The sequence below is a fragment of the Nilaparvata lugens genome, chromosome 5 (assembly GCF_014356525.2).
Source record: "Nilaparvata lugens isolate BPH chromosome 5, ASM1435652v1, whole genome shotgun sequence".
In the NCBI taxonomy this organism is placed as follows: domain Eukaryota; kingdom Metazoa; phylum Arthropoda; class Insecta; order Hemiptera; family Delphacidae; genus Nilaparvata; species Nilaparvata lugens.
The window spans coordinates 24,370,380-24,395,204 of NC_052508.1; the positions used below are offsets into that span (position 1 = coordinate 24,370,380).

At 34.9% G+C, this 24,825-nt stretch overlaps 1 protein-coding gene across 1 annotated transcript in view; it reads right to left on the bottom strand.

The window, feature by feature from the left end:
* Nucleotides 1-24,825, bottom strand: part of LOC111049744 — a 191,565-nt gene that overhangs the window by 36,221 nt on the left and 130,519 nt on the right. Inside the window, exon 4 of the mRNA XM_039429426.1 lies at nt 210-415. Coding sequence (XP_039285360.1) covers nt 210-415 — 206 coding nt within the window. The remainder of the gene's footprint in view (nt 1-209; nt 416-24,825) is intronic.

Below are 24,825 nucleotides of genomic sequence, written 5' to 3' on the forward strand. Positions count from 1 at the left end.
TGTATATTCTCATTGAATTATCTATGCCTATTAAGAAATTATTCTATGCATAAAACTTCATTGTTTTGATTGTATTGAATGTTGTAATATTCTAATTCGTGTTTCAATTGTTTTTGATGATAAAACTTTGATTTGAAAGAAGATACCAGAGATTAGATATTACTAGTATTGGATATGATTAGTATTATTTTGTCTATGGTTATACTGACATCGACATGCACGCCTGGCAGCGGGAAGACCTGAGCGGGCGGATTGTCCCTGGGGACGTAGCGGTAGAACTCGTTGCCATCCTTGTACCACTTGACCGAGTAGAGTGTCTCGCCCTGGAGGTCGAACTCACACTCGAGCACAGTCGCGTTGCCTCGCACCGTGTGGTGGGCGATGCGCACCTCTGTCAGTCGCAGTCCGCTCGCTCCTACAACAACAACAATACTAACATTATATAACAATGAAAACGAGGACAAAAACATTAATTAAAAACAAACACACTTTGTAGTTTTGGATTAAAAATGGGGGGAGGAATAAATTGTAGGTTTCTACATGATAGGAATTGAACTAGAAGGTTTTTTTAAGATGGATAAGTAAAAGATTCAACGTTAATAGTATGCGATAATGTTAAACACTTTGGTGATGTTTCTCTTCCTGTAAGTACAAGAACAAAATTCCTCTAATTATTGTCACACTGAAAACAAATATCAAATAAGTTTCTATCTTGGAAATTGATTCATTCATTGCTTGTAAAGATGTTAGGAAGCTTAAATAACAGGCTTGAGTGGAAGTATATGTGGCTGTTTTTGGGTTGGATTTGAAAATACAAGATAAGCAATATTCTTTTGGAGAAAAAATGAGATCAAAGAAATGATTAATCTCACAATAAGTATGAAATAGAACAGTAGGCTACAATATGAATTATCGAATACGAAGTGTTTGGCAAAATTACTGGATACAAGTGCCAATTCCTGTGTCCACCTGCAGTTTATAGGCCCGAAGACCTACCATGATGAAAGAAAATAAAAGTAACTTGTTGATAGAATCACTTAACTTTAGGTCTTATATCTTAAATCATCAATTGAAATTGAACATCACGTCCAACAATGTTCATAAAAATAAGATGAACATGTATGTTCATGTTGATGAAGCTTCAGATGCTTGAAACCACTTATTCCTTTCGAAATGAACTTGTAAAATATCCGATAAATTCTCACCGGAAGACTTGAAACCTATTAGAAGTGGAAGGGCGGACTCGCTCATGATCTCTAGAGACAATTAACATCAAATATAGATGACGCTACTGAATTCTCGGCAAAAAAGCAAAAATGTTATGAGAGCGAGCCATAAGCGAAACATGCTGTAAGCATTAGATGCCTTTACTTATTCACGAGTCTACATCCCGGCACTTCTGACCCTCATCTCTTGGTTGTTTTACAAGGGCCTGATTAAAAACTCACAACTTCAGATTTCCTTTTCCGAATGAAAATTGCTTCCGAACTTACTCGGAAAAGCTGAGATTTTCCCCAGTCGAAATAACGACGTCAGCTCTTCCTCTTGCTCAGCCAAATCTACAGCTTCCTGGCTCGGCTGCTCCGTTGTTCGCATTCTACTCAGTCCTCCACAATCTTCAAGAGAATCAACACTCACCTTGTTAGGGCAGGGCAAGGAGTAGACTTTATCGCTTTAAGAACTACCTGTAATATCTTATCGAGTAAAACACTCAACATAGCAAATGACCAGAGTAACTAAATGTTGTCTGATAAGTTTCCGAAACGATAATATTGGATAACATTCATCAATTCATTCTCCATTGATAATGTATTTATTCTGGAAATGAGACTCCATTCAATGTGTCTAGTGAAAAATAACTTTGTCTCTCAGAAAATATTTTCATCTTTCTACGTAGAAGTCGATCTACTTATTAGATATTCATTATTCTTACAAGATTTGCTCATTTACGAATATTTTGTAAAAAAACGTCAACTATTGTTTCTGATAAGAAAATATAAATACGAAAATGCAATTGCCGATATGCAATTACCGAAGGTCTTTCTCCTACATAATATATGTTAGATTTTGCTATGTCATTGTATCTCATGACAGTATAGCTTATTGAAAGTTTGAAAATCAACGAATTAAAATGAAAAGAATATTCTCAAATGCAAGACTGGACAGTTTTCACCAGGATTCGAATATGATATCTCTTTCGATAATTACTTATATTATTCACTAGCAGGAAACTCGTGCTCCGCAAGGGTCTATTTTAAAACTTGACAAACTGAAAACTTGACCGATTGGAATATTCAAGAAAATCGGCCCATAACCATCCTCGGTTAATAAATTAAGAATATATATGCAAAATTTCAAGTTAATCAGTAGTCCAGTCAACGAAGGGTTGTAGAGGGAAAAGTTTGGAAGACAATTTTTAACCCCGCAGTTCTGTTTACGGTAGTAAAGAGGTAAACATATCAATAGAAATTTAGGCGCTAAAAATATATATTTCAAAAAGTCACCACGTGGTCTTTTTTTAAAATCATAAAAATATACAATTATTGTGAAATTTACTCTCACTTGCTTGCCAGGGGTCACCAGAATCACCAGCCAAAATTGAGATCCATAGACTGAACCCTTATTTTAAAATATTATACCAAAGTTTAAATTCTGAATTACAATTATAGTAAGCTATCATAACACAGTGGAGTTATTAAATTAATCTATTTGCCCACTGGAGAGGACGACAGCAGCCCACCAGGAATAAGGCACAGGACACACGAGGTGAATCCATGCCACATCTTTAAATTTGGGAAAAATCTGCGCACGTGAGTTGTAAATATCTAGAGGATCCTCAGTGCTATGAATATGTAAATATAAAAAAGCTAGCTCGTCAAGGGTCATAATTAAAAATCAAGCTTGATTTAGACTTATTCGCGCATTTAATTAAAAATAAGGGAAAGTCTTAAGAACATTGATGAGAACTAAATGTTTCAGTATTCACAGAATTAATATTTATCTATATTTAATTTATTATATATGCTCATTTAGTATTTTTCAATATCAGTATTATTTAAAAGAATTACCAGAAGCTTTTTGATATTATTGGAATGCGGAATTATGAATTTTATTTGACAAGCAAAAGCAAGTCGGCAGATCGAGAATTATTTAATCAATGCTAGTAAGTATAGTAAGATTTTTTAGTGAGCTATCTGTGATATTTTCTTCTTGCATACTTTGTCATATTGTTTCAATATTTATCGGTTCATATTTTATTATCGCTCGTTGGATCTATATTTGTGTATATTATATATTTTATTTGTTGAATGGTGTACATTTCATTTTTAATCCTGTCTTCATGCATGACCAATCTTGTACTAGCATATTTTATCGTTATTGACAAATTAATAAAATTATCAACCAACTATATTCTTCATCGAATGTGTTGGATAAATCAGGGATATACAGCATTGATCGTTACATCTTTAGAAATATTACATTCTCAGGATTTGTTTGAGTGGTTCAACATAATTACTGAAATCGAATTGACTGAAACACAGGGTCATAGAATTAAGTCGAAGCAGTACTACAAATCAATAGAAAGTATAAGGAATATTCTAATCAAATATCGTCTTCGATCACACTCGGTATTATCTCACACTGACCCCTTTGTCAGATGGTAGCGAGTGGGATTGGTGTCGATACCATATTGTCTTGTGCAATATTTGGAACCCTTATATTCATCCATATCTTCAGCATCTATAATTGTAGAGTCAATCAGAGCAGCGGTAAGAATTGCAGATTGATAAAGCAGCAGTAGTTTGCAAGTTTGCAGCAATAATTGATAGCAGAATTTTATAAACTCCTTGAAAAGCTGGTAAGAGCCATATGGTATTTCAATTCAACAGGCCCAAAAATATAAAAAATATTCAAATCTCAATAATTGCTCTACTGACTACTGCCAGCTGGGCACATGTAACCCCAAAAGGACGTTTACAACAAGAATTGTAGAGAATCTATCAAGATTTTTGAACAGTAAGGCTACCTTCACACGCATTCGGTTTCATTTGGTTCGGTTCGTTGCCGAAAACGAATGATGCTTTCATACATATCAGGTTTTAATTCGTACGGTTCTAATTAGGTATTTTCTTCTCAAACACATCTGTGTTTGGATTTTTACAATTCATGCTGGTAATAAAATATAAAAGCTGGTGTTCAAATAGTAAGATGTGATTTCTTGAACAGCAAAATTTTCATACATATTCATACATATCAGGTTTTAATTCGTACGGTTCTAATTAGGTATTTTCTTCTCAAACACAGCTGTGTTTGGATTTTTACAATTCATGCTGGTAATAAAATATAAAAGCTGGTGTTCAAATAGTAAGATGTGATTTCTTGAACAGCAAAATTTTCAATTCAATTGAAAATTGTGAACTATTTGAATAGTTTATTTTTGTTTAAATAACCATGGGTGGCACGTTGTAGTAAATGATAACGCGCCGGTCTAATAATCAAGAGAGACCGAGTTCGAATCTCGACCGGGGCAAAAGTTTTTGACCACAGCACAATCACATAGATACGGCCATCCCGTCTTTCGGAGGAGACGATAAGCCGTCGGTCCCGACTACCTAAAAAGTAGTCGTCATCTCTCATCATCATTCATCTCACTTATTACCCACGCACAAGCCTTAGAGCTTATGTGGGCATCACCCTCAGTATTATTATTATTATTAATTTTGGACGTTCAGAGTGATTATTTTTTGAATTGATAATTTGTTTCAATTATGACACATGTTACATAACGTTCATATCTTCTCTCCATTAGTAAAATCATGTAATTCTCATGGAAAAATAAAAAATAAATAAAATTCTCTCTGAGTTTTAATTTATCTTCATATTTTTTTAGCAAACTTTTCATTGAGAAAAAATGCTCCAGAGAACTAACAGAAATGAATTGATCATATGATTTTTAAACAAATAATCATGATAAATCAGGTTAAAATAAAAACAAAAAAAGCGAGCGTGTGTAAAAGACTTTGTTTTTATTTCCGGTTTCCTAGGAACGAATTCGAATATGATAAAACCTATTATTTGTGTCGAGGGGGCGTACGGTGGTATGCGGTTGTTATTCGGAACCGACTTCAAACCGAATCACCGTTCCACACTTTTCGGAATGTGCTGAAAACGAAACGAAACTAAAACGAAACGAACCGAATAGTATATTTCTGGTATATTATAGCTAAACTGTCGCGAGTGGAACTAGCCTAAAGCTGCTGCAACTGTGATGGGGAAAGGCGTAAACTTGTGAAATTATACATCAAATTGAAGAGAATTTGATGCTCTATAAGCTCATAATCAGCATGGATTTTATCATTCGAAATTCAAAAAGTTATAAGAGCAAAAATGGCAAAAAATTGAAGAAAAATGTGATTATTTCAAAAATGTCACACATTTGAGATCAGATATCTTGAAAAGTAAGAGAGATATAGAAAAAGTTGTGGAATCAATATTATAGGGAATATAGCAATAAATAAATAATAATATGAAAATAATCAATATATCCTACTCAGGATGGGAAAAATTATGTGTGTTTTAATTTTGTATATGATAGTCATGTCTGTAAAATGCATAGTTTTCGAGTTATATGCGAAAAACAAAAAATGGTACCTTTGAACCACTCCCACCCACTTATCACAGGGGGTAGGGGTTGGGACTATTGATATGTTTACCTACTACCCTAAACAGAACTGCGGTCAAAAATTGTCTTGCAAACTTTTCCCCCTATACCATTTTTTGCATTCATTGCCTGGACTACAGTCCAGTAGCTCAGAGGTGATGATGTGTCTAACATAATTTTCCCATCCCGTACGTGTATAAACCAGTTCTTTTCTTCATTATATCTATTTATTGGAAAAAAGATTATTCAAGTTCCCTCCTGTGACTAACCAGTTTTCATATAAATTTGGGTTCTGATTATGAGATAATGATTTTGATTACCTCAAAGATTGTAATTTGTTGTTGAACGTAGGCTAACGTTTTTCAATCCCAGAATGAAATATACACATACTGGGAATCGCCTATCACTATTTCGAATTCGGATTTTTTTTCGATTTAGTAGCTTTTCTTTCGTATGTATTGAGAGCTCAATCATTGTTGAATTCAAATGACAAGATCATAATAAATTTGAATTAACAAAAGCGATTAAATATCGCTACTATATTGCTATACCAAATGAAATCAAATTCGTGATCGATGACATGTTATCTAATCTAATCTAGCCGCACTGGCGTGTCATCATGATTTCAAACAACAATTCCCATTCAGGAGCAAAACATCTCGACAGGACGTTTAATGAGGTGTTAGAGATGGTATTGTCAGTTTACCGGGGAAGGGAAATCTTATTATTTTGACTGTGAATTTAATATAGAGGAGAGAGTGAGGCTTTGATAGAAAGGCCAGAAGCGGGGAAGGGACCTATAATCCGAGACACGACGGGACTTATATTTCCCTGGGGACAGCCTCTGACACAGACTGAACGTTGACGGGGGGAGGGGTGAGTGAAACAAGAGGGGTCGGTGAGAAAGAGAAGGAGACGCTGTGAGAGAGAAATTCAAATGGCCGTGTTAGGTCGTAGACGTTTCCGTACAAATTACAGGCAGCGCTTTGTCTTTGTATTTCATCTCATTGCTGTCTACCTTTCCTCAATTAACCTTGTCCTTTTTGTTTCCGAGTACTAGTTATGAGCAGCATAGAGTTGTGGGCGTGAGCGAGTGCGCATGTCAATTTTTAATAAACAAATAACCGACAACTCGTTGAGATGCCGGCAGCAACTGGCAAAGCTTGCTCAACACAGCCTCTCCCCCCCTCCTCCAACACGAAAGACATCCTGTAAAAATAAGAAATGTCCGCTAATTTTTTCTGGCCGCAGTTCTTCTGTCGCTCCTCCAGTGGATGAAAATTCTGTATTATTCTGTACACGGCATGTCCCACTTTTCCAAGTTCACTTTCTTCTTATTTTTCTCATTCAATTTCTTCTTTTTCCTCGTTGTTCGCTGCTACCGGAATAAACAATGCGACTTATCTTCTTCTCCATGCAATAATACCTGCAATGGATGGTGCTACATCCTCATGAAAGCTGTCCGGAATATGTAGGTTGGCCGTAGATTGAGTTCACACGCCTCGTCCGTTTTGAATTATTCAATATTGAAAATTCAATTAGCACAAATAGCTCTCTTGATCCCACTCTGGCTCTTCTGTTGTTTTCTTAGTTTTGCATTTGCTGCAATAAAGTCTATGGATTAGAAGATGGTGAACGTGGCATTTTTAAAGCAGCATTTTGGATGTTCCAGCTCTCCCTGCTCATAAGAACAAACCATAAACGAAGAGGAGTTATAAACAGAAATTCATACCTTGCCCGGTACAATTCTGAATGGCCTGTCTGATTTTCTATCCTCAAGTGTATGAGAATTATCTATCATTAGAATATTAAAAAAATCGTCAGACAATTGCGAACTCCGATAAATCATTAGGATAAGAAGCCAACAATTTATAGGGCCACTAAAATTATTGAAAAACTATAAAAGATATCAATCAGGCTATCTTTTTTTTTAACAAATCACAACTAGTCTCATTGGAGCCATTTTCAAGTGATTCAGATTGGTTGTGAATTGTCAGAATAGAAAAATGGTACCTACTTGAAAACTTTGATCGTATTTCGACGTTAAAAAAGTTTGATAAACTGTTTTTAGAGTCATTGGATTGAATCTCACTACCATTCAAACGATTCACTACCATTATATTATACCCACTAGAAAGTAAAAACATCTGAAAATTGTACATCTTTATTGTACATTGTATGACATCGAACTAGAAATCATCAAATGGCCCTGATAATATTGCCTTGAAAATCATGATGTGCTTTTGAAAAAAGAGCATGAAGATGATTGCAGAGGGTTGTCAAAGCATTTGATTGTACGATCAAATTGTTTAACAATGGCTGTAATGAGGCATACGTGTTTCCTAAAATATCAGGATAATGTAACAGTAACTATATTGTTCGACTTTCATAACTACAAAGAGGAAATATCCTTATTCATAATATACTTATACTCTGAACAAACCATCTTGTGACTTGGGAGGGACATGCGCAGCAGAGAAGGCATACAGAGGTAGGGATACAACGGCTGCGAAGCTGCCGTTCTAACCGGCAAGCATTCCTCTAATTTCTCGTGAGTATTAAAGCGCTCAAGTTCAACTTACGTAATTTCCTGTCTAAAATCCTTCAGTCTACTGATTCTGATCGAAAAATTGGCAACAGCGCTTCTACCTATCAGTCTATTCATCACTGTAATTGGCTGATTTCCCTCCATTTCTCTGCGCCGCATATTCCTCCAAGTCTGAAGTTTATTTGTACAGAGTATATACTGTACTGTAATCTTGTTTATTATGGCGACACTCTGATGAAGCCGATGAACACCGATGGCTTCCAACAAAACGTTTGTCTTGTGACTTGCCAAGAGTCACAATATCATCTTCATGTATTCTCAGCTTGACAAATATTCGGTTCGTATAATAACATAAAACATATTTTTAATTGATTTGAAAATCCCAACCAAAAATAGTTCCTACTTATTAATTTGTAAAAATACTTTACTTTACCTCACGTAGATGCGTGTCTAGAATGTAGAATTACCTGTATTTGTACTGAAATTCATCAAATCAGCATGGTATCTATCGACTAATGTGGATGGGAAACCAAGATGGGCTTTAATTTAGAAGGACTTCAGGAATTTAGAAGGAATTTGAAATTTAGAACCTAGAAGTACCCAATTTGAAATAAGACTCTAGAATCGATTTCCCAAGAACACAGAAGAAAGAAGCATTTTCATTGTTTCATGAGGGAGAGGGATGAATTACATATTGAGTATTGAAACGACCATATGAAATAAAAACCGACACATACTGCAAGTCAGGTTGAATGAATATGGTGTGACCCGGCTTGTGGGCAGGAGGAGTCTCGTGAGTTTATACGTTTCGTTTCCTTGTACTCTAATATTTGTACTGCAATTGTAGACACAAACTCCGCTGTTCTAAGATTGCCATTTCGTTTATGAGTGCGACCATTATTGACTGTGATCATAATAGAGACATGAGAGGGAATGCGAAAGAGGAATTGAGAAGGTGGAGGAAGAAGGAGAGGGAAGAAGGGTTGAAGATGAGAGAAGAGGGAGAGAAGACAATGACGTAGGAAGACCAAAATACATTGAGGAAGAAAGAAGAATTGAAAATAAGGAAGAAAGGAGGAAAGAAAAAAATATTGAGGAAAAAAGAAGAAGACTGAAGAGAAAATAATAGAAGAGGAGGGAAAAGAAGTAGCTAAGGAGAAGAAATCCGGGAAGTGTTAGGGAAGAGATTTAGAGTTTCTCCTCTTATTTCCTCTCTATTTTCCTCTGCCCGGATAACTGATGGCTGCTTGGTTGTTTAAATCGGTGATGAAGTTTTAGAGTAGGGACGTGTGGATGAGGGTCAAAGGAGAGACAGAGGGAGTGGAGAGAGACAAATTGGACAAAAAGGAGAAGGAGAGAGTGTGTGAAAGAGGTGCGTGCGAGATGTATGAGCAGGAGGAGTAACTTGAGAGTTTTATCACTGCGGCTGAAAACTGAGGGACAAGACCAAGGCCTCCTGAATATTTGAAGGACATGAGGGACTTGTGTCCCACCTGCTGGCATAAGACGCACACTGCCACCTATATCGCTGCAGTCTTCGTAGTACATCTGGACTAATCCTCTAAAACACACCGGTACACAAACAAACAACAAGCACACTCACACAAGCACACGTGCACTCAGAAAGTTGTTTTTTTCGACGCCAGCCAAGAGCAGGTGAGGGTGAGGGAGGAGAAGGAAAAGAACACGGAGTAACTGTTATTCTCCCTAACGTCATTCAAAACATTGTAGTAGTCGTTCCTTCCTCTTCCTCGCCAACTTTCCATCCCAAGTTTTCTTTCATCTTCCCCTCTCAAGATAGAGAGACAACCCTTCCCTCGTTCCCTTACTGCTCATAAATATTTTGATATGACCGCAATACAGTACCTAACAGATAATTTTTCTTTCCAACTTCACTCTGAACTTGGCTCACTCATTTATCACTGTTATGTCTCTGAACTGGTCCAAGATTTTCTTCCATTGCATTAGAAGATGTGATGGAGTCTGGTATGAATATTATTAGAAACAATTTATCACATACAAGAATGGCTCCTTACCATGCTCTTCAAGTCTATGAAATTCGCAAAGAAGATTCATTCACTCGATATTCTCTAACAAAGGTGAATAAAACTGAGAAAGATATTTCAAAAAAGTGCTTTATTGCCTCATATTTTGGATCACAAAGTTGGTGTAGTGATTCCTGAACTTCCAAATTCTATGGTGACAATTGACCTATTCCATTAACAATAATACATCAAGAGTTTTATCGGATAAATGAACTTCTACATTGCTCTTGTCAATAAGAAAGATTTCATCTTTGACGGAATATCTAAACAGTTATTAGAATGGATTCAGAATCTAGTCGTCGTGAAAAAAGCAATGCTTAGTAATGACAAAATTCCACTGACGAATTATAGTTCAGAACTCACTCCATTGTGTTTCTTTGTCACCTAATTCCCTCGAAGATTTTACAACCTCTAATGTGAGGGGTATTAACCAACTAAGCCACATTTCGCATCAACAAGCAGAACACAGTCATCAAAAGCACACTCCACAGTTTATTGAATTCCTCCCGGGGCAAATACGAAAGAACAGTTCAGCTACGGGCTGCAATCATCCCCGGTTTTAGTGCTAGCAGATATTTTAGAGCAGCCTGATGAGTTTTCACACTGGCGTTTTCACACACAGTAAAAGGGATTTTCGCCTGCACCAATGACTTTTAAGCTTCGTCTAAACTTTCGTTCCCATTCGAACGATGTCCTGACAAGATAAAAATTTCAGATCTCTTCCATTATCTCTACCTCAACAAAGCGACACCAGCCAATTAGTTTTTGCCTCATGTTGTAATAATCAATTTCTATTTCCAGCGCCTGTCATTCTATTTCATAAATAACTGATGAAAATGTGAAAGCTCTTCATGAGAAGAATTCACGTAGAAGAATACAATTAGAAAAAGTGAATGAGTATCAGGGTAATATCACATTGATGAGTATAATTTTGAGTCAATAATTGCTGATTTATAGTGTGCTGCATATAATATGAGGAAATTGTTTGTCAACAAAACAAATGTGGTCGACTGCTGGCAATTGTTATTCAGTTTGCAATTCACTCTCACTCTTTCTAAGCCTAAACTAGAAAGCAATACAAATAGAGTAAATAGAATACGAAGTAGTTTGATCTTATTTGCAAAATTTATAAAACATGAGAATGTGAAACTCAGAAAAAAGTAGACGTAAAGTGTCAGTAAAGTTGGAGTATTGGATTGAAGACATGATACTTTTAACTGTTAAAAGACATAATATTCATGATTCATATATAGTTGAAATGTTTGGACTTTGTGGAAATAAATTTGAATTTCACTCTTCCTAAATTTTACTTATTATTATAATATAAGCTCCTCAGTCCTCAAGAAAAATGTTTATAATTTTATTAGTTTCAGGAATCTGAATTGATATCAAATTATTCCAGATACTTTCAAATGTAGAAATGTTGATCCATTCTCAATATTCAATATATATTCAATGTAGTGTCAACACATTCATTGTATAGAAGTCTCATAATATGCAGGAATTGTGATGGTACACTCGAACCGACCGAGAAATCTTTACCGGAAAATCTAGTAAATATACTCAACCGTAAGGTCGGTTGGTTGATGAACGGAGTAAACTGAGCAGAAGATTGAACTTTGTGCGTGTGGGATAGATAGGGGTGAGGGGTAGGGCGTTGCGAGTTGGTGATGGAGAATGAGCTGGATTTGCGTCCAAAATGAAACAGTGCTTCCAAGCGAGCAGTGCAAAACATTAGGGAGCTTCTCATTCGCAGCGGATATTAAAAAACAATAGAAAACACATTTGCCGAAAGCAGCAGCTGCGTCTGATGAGATACCGTCCGATGGAGTCGAGTCTTGAGAAGATTAAAACTAAGACAAATTAATATTATTAATTGAGAAAAAACGGTCGGCTCCCTGCGGAGGGAAAGTCTGTTTCTTTGTACCTCAGTGAACGGAATTTGATAGATCATCATTCCACATTCCCATAGCGGTTCAAGCAGTTTGATATTCATCTGAAAATTGGATTCTTAGTGCTCCTCTTTTCAAATACTCTTTTCCGTTGCTATTCATCATTCTCTGCGGATGAATTAGATTCCAATTAAATCTTTGTACCAGCCTTGAACGCTGCTGCACCTCTTGTCAGATTCCCAGCCACATCAGATTCTGTAGCCTCGCTCTGAAGATTGCATAATTAGATGGCAGAAAGCAGACTGCTTTTGTATGATTCTTTGCCTTCCACATACAACAAATCATGCTATGGCGGGCTTCAGATGGCGAAAGAATATTGTTGGGAGGTTGAATTTCATTTATTCTCGCCAGTCGTATTTTATACTCTGAGCATCCTATTTAATTGGCTTTTAGTGGAACTTTATATTTATAGTGCTTATTCTGATTTGGGAAATTATATTAACATAACAATGAGGCTATTCCTACTAGCCATTTGAAACTGTACTCAATTTTGGTGCATAATTTGTAATATAACTTACCATTAATAAGATCTCTATACGATCCAATCAATCCGTTCATTAGAAAGTAATTTTTAATCCAACTTTATGAGGTGAACTTCAATAAAAATTCAATATTCATTGCATTCAATTTTTTTGTGGAATAGTATCTCCCCCGTTTTTTTAATTCTATTCAAATCCTTCATTCATTACAATGAATATTTATTTTTAGATAATTTTATTCCTACAATACAGTATCCATTAGTAGAGTTCAAATGCAAACAAGTTAGTTTTCACCAACTTTCCAACGCATACCACTATAATCATAATATTTTAACTTTGCAATAATGATTTTAAATATCCAATTAAAGCTATACAACTACTAGAACTGAGGACTTCCGCTACTGCAAATGTTGACCGATGAACTGAATAGAAGGAGCTTTGAAGAATGAAACTGTCCAAAAACTTTGCCCAGACTGGGAATCGAACCCGGTACTTCTCCGTTGCCGGCAAAGCGGCTTTTGTTCTATCTATATAGCTTTCATTGGATATTTGAAATAATTATTATACAGTTATTATATTCTAGCAGTTAGGTAACTTATTTTTCTAATAAATCTTCTATATTTATAATATTATATCCACTTCATTCAATTGCCTGAATGGGTTTGTATGGCAATGGCTAATAGAATTCGTAATTAGTCTCAGGGATACGAGTCCATGATTATTGTATATAATATTCCCCCTACATTCATCTGATTATTATAGCTGGCTGTTGACTTCTCAGAATGCTTCATCAATCTTGCAATTCATAATTCGACTAATATACTCAGAATAGCCTCTAATGATGCCAAAGTCTGAAAAATCGAATGATATGAAAGCCTCAAAAATTTTAAATGGAGGCTACATCGATAAAATCCACTCTGAACACATTTTCAATGAAGTAATTCAATTGAAAGGCAATTCGAAAAATATTTGCAAGTGAATAGACGCACGCTAATCGAATGAAGTATCGACTCCAAATTTTCAATTATTAACATTTAATCAAGTCAGACGCCCAATATCGAATCCATTCATAAACACTGATGTAGAAGGATCTATACGCAGTGAGTATAACCATATTAGTATGAAAATCCGATTACCTTCTATCTGATCCGATTTTATTTGGGAGCGCGTTACTGGGAGAGGCAGAGGGAGAGGGAGAGGGGTGAAAGGCATGAATTAATTTGACAAACAATTTGGTTAAGTTGTCCGCTGAAGGGATGAGCCTTTTAATTGTGCATCAGTGGGCATTTTGAATGTCATTCAGGGCTTGTTCGAATGACCTCGACTCGCTGGTTAATAACAACAATAAAGCAACACACGCTACAGGATTACTGTTTCGAATCTCGTATGGATGAAGCTTCGTATTACTCTGTTTGACTTTCCACATTGAAATATGTATGGCTTGTTGTTGAATTCTGACAGTTAGTGTGTCAAACATCACAAACCTTGACAATTATGAGAGATTTTGGAAGATTTGTAATCTCTGGTTGAATAAATAAAGTCGTAGGTGAATACTTTTTTCACAGTTTTGTGGCCCATTCAATGAATCGAATATGGTTTTGATTAGGTTTTAGTTAGGCTTCATCGTGCAAGTCTAGAAAGTTCCAATAGAAGAATCGTATGACCGGAAGTATCATCAGTAAATTCATTTTAGATGACGTCCTTCTTCTAATTCCGTTCTTAAATTTAAAATGATATTTTTGATTTATTGAATTCATTCGTTACTAAACCTCTACTATTTGGATTGGATTCTATGGATCTGGAAATACATTTCTGAGTAAATTATGGCAATGAGAAATTCATAATGTAATGAATAAATGATAATTACATTGATCGAGTTGATAATTCAGCACTTTTTTCTATATAAATCAAACATAACATTATCTAGCAACATTTTCCCCCGTCCCCATAGTGAATTGGCACCCAGATATTTCAAAATGCCTATCAATAACACATTAACAATGTTAGACGAATAATTAGATCTCGTCCCGACGGTGTCAACCGTGAAATCCTGGGAATAATGGCTCTGAAGTTTTGTCAACTCACAGCGGAAGAATATCAAGAGACTCAAATAAGCTTCACTGAATTGAACTGAAATAATTCAGAACAAAACAATGGTGTTGATTGCTGAATTAAATGGATGGAATATAATAATTTTTATTCAAGCAAAATTCTATTTAACTTCTATTTAATTATCTATAATAACTATTTAATTATCATCTAATTCAGAACTTATGACATAAGGTATACTAAGTCATTAGTTATGATATAAAAATACCTATTATCCAATAATACTCCATCATCATGACTAAATGTGACTTAGTTGTCATCATAATTACTGTGATAATATTACAGCGACAAAATACTCGCTACATTCATCAGCTGATCCACATTATGCTAATAATGCGTTGAGTCAATTCACCGTCAATATCAAAATGATTTCTCAGAGGCGAGACTAAATTGATGAAGAAAATCAGATTGCTGCTTCCATGGTATCACCTACCAGGAAATGAAGTTAGAAATAACAAAATCAGTCGATGGATATGGCGTTTGTCACCTTTGTTAGGTTGGAGCGAATTGGTGTCCCGCGCAGTGATATCGCAATAGTGATTATGAAGGGAGACCATGAGACAATAAAGTGGACAGAGTGGCTCTGCCAATCTGTTTGACCGGTAATATAATAGTGTAGTGGGGAAGCGAGTATTATATAGCATGCCTACACACATATCCCGGCTGCAATAATAATAGCGACGTGGCGAACAATAGCACTGCGCCAATGCATGGCCACACAATGCTAGTCACTCTTTATTGGCCTAATAGAACGCTACATTCTTCCCTAATAAAGATTTACGATCTATCCATTTGAATTTGAATAATTCTCTTTGAAGTAACATACATAGTACGATGAGTTTGTACACTGTTCGTTCTACTTTCAAATTTTGTCTGTTCTAATCGAAATGTACAAGTTGAATTTGAAAAATCAAACTCAGTGGATTTCTTAATTATTTATTATACTGTTATGCACAAATAATGGCAAACATTGTGTTAACTGTACCATTAGATTCCATCACTGAACATAATTCACTATGCGTTCTGTTTTTCTCAATTGAAATATGATAATTGATTAATGCAGTGATTGATTAATGCAATTGAAATATGATGATTAATTAATGCAATGGTTGATGATTGAGGAGTAAAACTCATTGTGATGTATGATTGATTGATGATTGAGAATTAAAACTCATTAGATGGATTATTGCTGAGATTATGGATAAATCAATGGTTTTCCTGATATTGACTATATCAGTGGATCAATAGTACACTGCCTGTAAAGGGTTCACTGGGATGAGCTTCAAAGAATAAAAAATCTGGTGTGGTACACTCACACAACTTTCCTTGCTCATTGATCTATAAACCTCATCAACGAGGATAATTTAGGGAATAACATTATGCCGATTGGTGGCTAAATAATTTTATTAAAACTACGATTATACTATTCTTATTGTTTCCAGAGTACACTTTCCTTTGTTTGAATTATGAAATTTGAGTATTTTTTAAAAGTTGTCAAAACAGCTGTTCTACAAATAAAATATCGACGTGTGTTCTTTTGAATAAACTGCTCTACCCACCTACCTACCTCACGCACGAGAAGGAGGTTACAAAGTATTTCTCAAGGATGGTGTGGACCCCCTGTTAATTTCTCAGGGGAGAGACTCATGCCAGTTAATAGAGCTGATATATTACTATGCAGGGTATGAATTTGAAAAAAATCAGTCAAGTCATTTTAGATGACGTCCTTCTTCTAATTCCGTTCTTAAATTTAAAATGATATTTTTGATTTATTGAATTCATTCGTTACTGAACCTCTACTATTTGGATTGGATTCTATGGATCTGGAAATACATTTCTGAGTAAATTATGGCAATGAGAAATTCATAATGTAATGAATAAATGATAATTACATTGATCGAGTTGATAATTCAGCACTTTTTTCTATATAAATCAAACATAACATTATCTAGCAACCCCGTCCCCATAGTGAATTGGCACCCAGATATTTCAAAATGCCTATCAATAACACATTAACAATGTTAGACGAATAATAATTAGATCTCGTCCCGACGGTGTCAACCGTGAAATCCTTTTTTTTTTTTTTTTTTTTTTTTTTAAGATTACGTCCTAAAGACTCCAGTCATGGAGTATAAGACAAGTCATGTTATTACATAATAATTCTAACACTAAGTAGTTCAACCTAGTAACTGTATCTTTTTGAGCTGCTCTCCTATTTCTATTAATTACCTCCCAAACAGCAGAGTTAAAATTGGTACTAGTTGTTAAATTTCAGCTGTTTTCTTACACTTAGCTTTCCTCACTTCTTTTGCATAGTTTTTCTTTAGACATTTGTATTTGACTTCACTCGAACATCCCTCACTAATTTAAATTCCTCATAAGCTTCCCTAACAATATTTCTTTGAGTAAGAATATCTTCAGTTATCCATTCATCTACTTTGTTTAATTTACTTTTTACTTTGACTTTTTCTATTGGACAGCATACACTAATGTGAAATCTTAGAGTATCAATGAATTGCTTATATTTGTAATTTAGGTTACACTGTTATAAACACTACTCCAATTCTCTTGAAGCAGTTCCTGCTTCAAACAATTTATATTCCTAGCTCATATTGCTGAATTTCTTTCACAAAAGTTTTTTTTCTGCTGGATTCTGGCCCTGCAGCTTAACATCTAAAATTTGATAGTTATGATCTGACAGATCTGAGCTACCTAACCTGACATTACAACCTTCTATATTTGTGAGGATATTATCAATAATTGTCTGTGAAGTTCGAGTTACTCTTGTATATTCGTGGACCTTAATTTCTAAATTATTCATATTAATAATATCTCTAATGTCCTCTGTCATTTTATCCTGCCTGGCAAAATCGGTATTGAAATCTCCTACTACTATAACATTTGTGAAACGAGCGGTTGTAATTTCCAAAAGTGTATGGAGCAGCTCACAAAATTTTTGCCAGTCTCCATTTGGTGACCTATAGATACCTAACACTGCTACCTCAATCGATCATCAATTTTTAACCTTAGTCCCGTCACCTCTAAATCCATCTCAACAGAAAATCTCTTAACAAAATCCAGTTCATAAGTTTGGGTATGTTTAGCATTGCTAGTGAATATACATACACCACCACTTCTATGAGCTATTCTACAAAATTCTGATCTCAGTGAATAGCTGGAATCCTAACTTGATTTATTTCCTTTATTTTTAAGCCATGCTCTGTAAAAATAACAATGTCAGGATCCTCCTGTTTAAGAAATACTTCTAATCTGTCAATTTTGTTGCGAAGATACTGAATATTTTGATGATAAATACTAAACCTTACCATCTTGTGCTACTCTATCTCTAGCATTTGTAGCTATTTCCCTTTCCCTGTTTTGAGCCAATTTACTAAAAAATCGTTATTTGTTTTTTTGACTGTTTTTAAACCAGAGGATTGCAAACGGCTTTCAATCAGCTCTGCCAATCTATTACAAAAGATTACTTTGCCAGATCGATTTAGATGCAACCCATGATTAGTGAAGTTATGTCTTTTCAGCCTTTCATTTAGAAAACAAATCCCCAGCTGTTTAGATTCTTATTTTTTAGGCTGTTGATTGTATTATGATTGATTTGTTTGTCGAGTTGATTGCTTCATTTAATGGATGGAATATAATAATTTTTATTCAAGCACAATTCTATTTAACTTTACTATCATCTAATTCAGAACTTATGACATAAGGTATACTAAGTCATTAGTTATGATATATACCTATTATCCAATAATACTCCATCATCATGACTAAATGTGACTTAGTTGTCATCATAATTACTGTGATAATATTACAGCGACAAAATACTCGCTACATTCATCAGCTGATCCACATTATGCTAATAATGCGTTGAGTCAATTCACCGTCAATATCAAAATGATTTCTCAGAGGCGAGACTAAATTGATGAAGAAAATCAGATTGCTGCTTCCATGGTATCACCTACCAGGAAATGAAGTTAGAAATAACAAAATCAGTCGATGGATATGGCGTTTGTCACCTTTGTTAGGTTGGAGCGAATTGGTGTCCCGCGCAGTGATATCGCAATAGTGATTATGAAGGGAGACCATGAGACAATAAAGTGGACAGAGTGGCTCTGCCAATCTGTTTGACCGGTAATATAATAGTGTAGTGGGGAAGCGAGTATTATATAGCATGCCTACACACATATCCCGGCTGCAATAATAATAGCGACGTGGCGAACAATAGCACTGCGCCAATGCATGGCCACACAATGCTAGTCACTCTTTATTGGCCTAATAGAACGCTACATTCTTCCCTAATAAAGATTTACGATCTATCCATTTGAATTTGAATAATTCTCTTTGAAGTAACATACATAGTACGATGAGTTTGTACACTGTTCGTTCTACTTTCAAATTTTGTCTGTTCTAATCGAAATGTACAAGTTGAATTTGAAAAATCAAACTCAGTGGATTTCTTAATTATTTATTATACTGTTATGCACAAATAATGGCAAACATTGTGTTAACTGTACCATTAGATTCCATCACTGAACATAATTCACTATGCGTTCTGTTTTTCTCAATTGAAATATGATAATTGATTGATGCAGTGATTGATTAATGCAATTGAAATATGATGATTAATTAATGCAATGGTTGATGATTGAGGAGTAAAAATCATTGTGATGTATGATTGATTGATGATAGAGAATTAAAACATTAGATGGATTATTGCTGAGATTATGGATAAATCAATGGTTTTCCTGATATTGACTATATCAGTGGATCAATAGTACACTGCCTGTAAAGGGTTCACTGGGATGAGCTTCAAAGAATAAAAAATCTGGTGTGGTACACTCACACAACTTTCCTTGCTCATTGATCTCTAAACCTCATTAACGAGGATAATTTAGGGAATAACATTATGCCGATTGGTGGCTAAATAATTTTATTAAAACTACGATTATACTATTCTTATTGTTTCCAGAGTACATTTTCCTTTGTTTGAATTATGAAATTGAGTATTTTTAAAAGTTGTCAAAACAGCTGTTCTACAAATAAAATATCGACGTGTGTTCTTTTGAATAAACTGCTCTACCCACCTACCTACCTCACGCACGAGAAGGAGGTTACAAAGTATTTCTCAAGGATGGTGTGGACCCCCTGTTAATTTCTCAGGGGAGAGACTCATGCCAGTTAATAGAGCTGATATATTACTATGCAGGGTATGAATTTGAAAAAAATCAGTCAAGTCATTTTTGAGAAAATCGTGAAAAACATGGTTTTTTAGTGATTATCCGCCATTTTTCTCAAGAATATTACGGAGCTCCTACAATTTTCCCAGAAATGAGACTCATGTCAGTTGATAGGGCTTATAAATAGCTATCCATGGTATAAATGTGAAGAAAATCGTTAGAGCCGTTTTCGAGAAAACTGTGAAAAACATGGTTTTTTAGTGATTATTCGCCATTTTTCTCAAGAATACTACGGAGCTCCTGCAATTTTCCCGGAAATGAGACCCATGTCAGTTGATAGGGCTCATAAATGGCTATCTAGGGTATAAATTTAATTTGAAGAAAATCGTTAGAGCCGTTTTCGAGAAAACCGTGAAAAACATGGGGTTTTCGCCATTTTTCCGCCATTTCGAATTGCATTTTCTTGAATTTCTTATTGTCGGATCCTCATGGTATAAGGACCTTAAGTTCAAAATTTCAAGTCAATCGGTTAATTAGGAATTATCGTGTTCACAGACACACACACACCCACACACACAGACCAACACCCAAAAATCATGTTTTTGGACTCAGGGGACCTTGAAACGTATAGAAAACATGAAATTAGGGTACCTTAAATTTTTTTGGAAAGCAATACTTTCCTTACCCATGGTAATAGGGCAAGGAAAGTAATGAAACGTATAGAAAACATGAAATTGGGGGACCTTGAATTTTTTTTGGAAAGCAATATTTTCCTTACCTATGGTAATAGGGCAAGGAAAGTAAAAACAATAGGAAAAGCATGTAGTCTGATGAACAGAGGTACATGCTGGAAGTAGTAGTGCTAGAAAATAAGGAGTAAAGAAAAAAGTAAAGTAGAAGGAATGGAGTGCCCTGAAAATGTAATAGTGTTGGAAAGAGTAAGTTGAAGAAGAGTTGGGAAATGAGGTATTTGATGAGATCGGGGAGTGAATGAAGATGAGAAGAGAATTCAATGTTTGAGAATATCGTTATTTGTTGGAAAGAAGGGAATAATTTAAAAGAGAATAGAAGTAATGAGAATTGAAAGAGAAAGAAAAATTGATAGAGGAAACATGAATAAAGGGTAGAAAGGAAGTTAGGAGAGAATAATAGATTAAGGTACAAGTAGACAGACAGATTAGATATCGGAGCGACGAGGAATGACACGGAGGATGATCAGAGAGAAGGTTAAGGAAGAGAAAGAATGGGTGATGATGTCGCGTAAAGATAGGATTATGCAGCATGAAGCGTACTAATGCTGTGAATAGGCAGCCTGACTAAAAGCTCCAAAAGCTTGCAACCAAATGAACGAACGTAACTAAATCAATTACCTGCTGGTGAAACAGAGTTGCTCAGTTGACGATGCTTTTGAGAGCACAAGCCGATCACGCTTCCGAGTCATCGGGGGCAACCGCCACTTGCTCCATGCTCGATACGTTTAATTTATAGCAAAAAGTTAGCAACACTTCAAACTGAAAAGCCAATCAGCTGCTATTAATCAATCCGATGGTCTTTGAATTTGATGATTCAATTGTAGTGCATTGCATTGATTTTTATTGTCAATCCGTTGATTTGGAAAACACGATACTCCAGCATTGGGGATACATTCCATGGTATAAGATTCGTGGGAAAAATGTTCTAGGTCGCTGAATCTCGAAAATTAATGGATTTTTCTGATCAACTCTTGTTTATCCAACTAAGTTTGAGTTTTCTTGTATAAATACACTATAAAAATAATAGTTCCGGCTGATTTCATATTTCTCTTGTTTTCTCTCCCTTATAATAAATCACAACCATCCACCATATAATTCATTTAATTTATTGAAAGGGAAATTTACACCAGCTTCGTCGATTGGTGTTGGAAGTATTATGCCTGCGATCGATTTAGAACGTATAGAATGTTCTATGTTCTCGATTCCATGAAATAGTTGTGTAAAATTGAAATAAATCCTTGAAGTTTTCATAAAGTTTGAAACACTCCTGTGGTATGAACAATGTTTTCGGTTGAGATAAAGTAACATTGTGATAATATGGGTACATGACATGACTGTATTGAGCCTAATTATGATGATCGTATGAAAGGGAAAATTATTAAAAGAACAGAACTCTGCCTATGATAATTAATGCATGAATTCACCTAGAAGATTATTAGAAGAGAGCCTCAAAATTGACAATCACTAGAAATCTAACCGCAAGTATTCTATCTTTCCTATATCATTGAATAAATGAACATGAATGGTAGCTAACGTTCTATTCTCAATGAGCAATGTAACTATTTTCAAACAACCACTCATAAAGATTTTTAGTGATAATGCGAGAAATAACATGAGAGATAGAATTCCAATTCATTGTCAACCGTATTATTAAGCCAAGTTGCTTGGGCTCTCAGGGCTCTCAATGCGACAGTAGGAATGGAATCGGGTGAAATCATGTGTGCAACAAAATGTCTGTTAAATGTGATTAAAACGTAATTGAATAACGCTATTCCAGTATGACAAGTACCTTACGTATGTCATTCCGTATTGACTGGTTCAACAGTACAATATTTGACCTCTAATTCGTTTATATCCTGATTTTCACAGAAGTTGTCAGTTTTCAGCCTATTCAACAGTGCTCTGAAAAATATGATTCACAGTATATAGAAATGGAAAAATTAATGCTGAATGAAGGTTCTCCTCTGATATAATATATTTCTCCTCTGATTGAAACAATCACAGGTTATCGTGAGTTTGAACAGAATAATAGTATGAGATAAAAACTTTTCCTCAACTTGGCATACGTTCTGTACACTCATTAATATTCTATATAGATTAACAATACATTTCGAATTAGATTCTATTATTGCCTACGTTATTAAAACATAATCAAATTCCACACAAAATTGAATATAGTTAGTATTTGATTGAAATAATTAAAAACTATACAAATATTAATAATCAGTCTTCACTAGAAGAAATAATTATTTATTTTTTTTATCATACTATTTCCAAATATAATGCTATATTGTGATGAATTGGACAGAAATTTGAACAAGTCTAAAATATTGGATAGTTTTCGACTCTTGCGAATGTTGATCATAGTCGGAATATTCTCGGAATCGACAAACAAGACACTTAGTCCAGTCAAATGGTTGTTTTTCAGGAAACAGCCACGAAAGAATTTTTCTCGACGGTTCTATAATATGTATTCTGAAGCGCTGAATTCGAATCTGAAATTTTCTGACACGCCAGAGGGCGGCTCCACCCCCAAAACCCCCATGAACCCCTAAAATTTCGGACATTTTTAAATTTTTCCATTTAATCTCGAAAACTTCGAGTTTTTGGGGATAAATCATTCTCTACAAAATTAAAGATAATAGAATGATTACTGTGAAAATGATAAAAATATCACAAATTTCTCGCATATTCAAAGTTGCGTATCTTGTGAAACACACTCAAAATCCAAAAAGTAGTCAAGGTTGTAGAGAATTTTCTCCTCTTTTCGCTCCTATAAATAGTTTTTCTGATTCCAATACCGTTCGAAAGTTACAGCCAATTGAAAAAATGGTCATTTCCATTTTCTCATTTTTTCTGCGATTTTACTATTTTTAAAGAGTCTCTAAAACAAGTAAGATACATGATGGAAACTTGCGATTGGTCTCAAATGTAACAAAATTACATGCTATATAAGCTAAGTTGCCTTAAATCCATCTTGCATGACTGTTGATTATCGAAAAACTGTCGAGACTGTGGAAATGAGGAAAATATCGCAAATTTCTTGGTTTTTTCAAACAAACGTATCCTACCTCACGATTATATTTTTACATAATTCATTCACCTAACATGGAAGAGGAGATTCTGTTCTTTAAATCAAGACCAAGTTCTTTAAATCTTTTATCATTTCGGGTTACCGAGATACACAGTTTTTAATATAGAAATTGGCCATTTTTCTGTGTAAATATGAGATAAAATATACTAGATGAGGTATTTTTAATTTTTTTTATCAAATCTCAGTAATGATACATGATTTTGAACCGCCTTGACGAGCTGAGAAGCATGAGCTGTAGTACGAGGAGATTTGATCATTTTGTCAAAAGTTATAAGTGTTTGTAGTTTTGGTCCTTGACGTATCCTTATGACGTAGCCCACCACTAAGAAACTGAAATTAAATGTTTCTAACGGGTGATTCTCATAGAAAATGACCCTCGTGAGATGATTTCATCCGAAATATGTATTTTTTTGTTAGGAAGGCCTTGAAAAGATATTATAATGAAATATATGTATTTTGGCTGTAGGACATGATTTTTTTTGTGTGTATTCTCCCTCCCGCACTACCAAATTCGAAAATTCCTTGGGAATTGTTCCTTGAATTGCTCTTTCACGTAATGTGTGGTTTTTTATTTATACTAGAAAAATATCCAAGTTGTATAGGGTAGAAGTGGTGGGTTTGCATAATTTTGAAAACCCTCTAAAAAATACCCCCTTTTTGAAAATTCGTAGCTCCGGAATCAAAAATGGTAGAATCCTGCGCGACTACTCAATTCATTGATTATCAATTTTTTATATCTTTGATTAACAAATTTTATTATCTTTAATTTTGAGAATGATTTTCCTCCAAAAACTTGAAGTTTTCGAGATTAAATGGAAAAATTAAGAAACATCTGAAATTTTAGGGCTTTTTGGGGGTTTGGGGGTGAAGCCACCCTCTGGCGTTTCAGCAAATTTCAGATTCGAATTCAGCGCTTCAAAATACATATAGAACCGTTGAGAAAAATTCTTTCGGGGCTGTTTCCTGAAAAACGACCATTTGACTGGACTAAC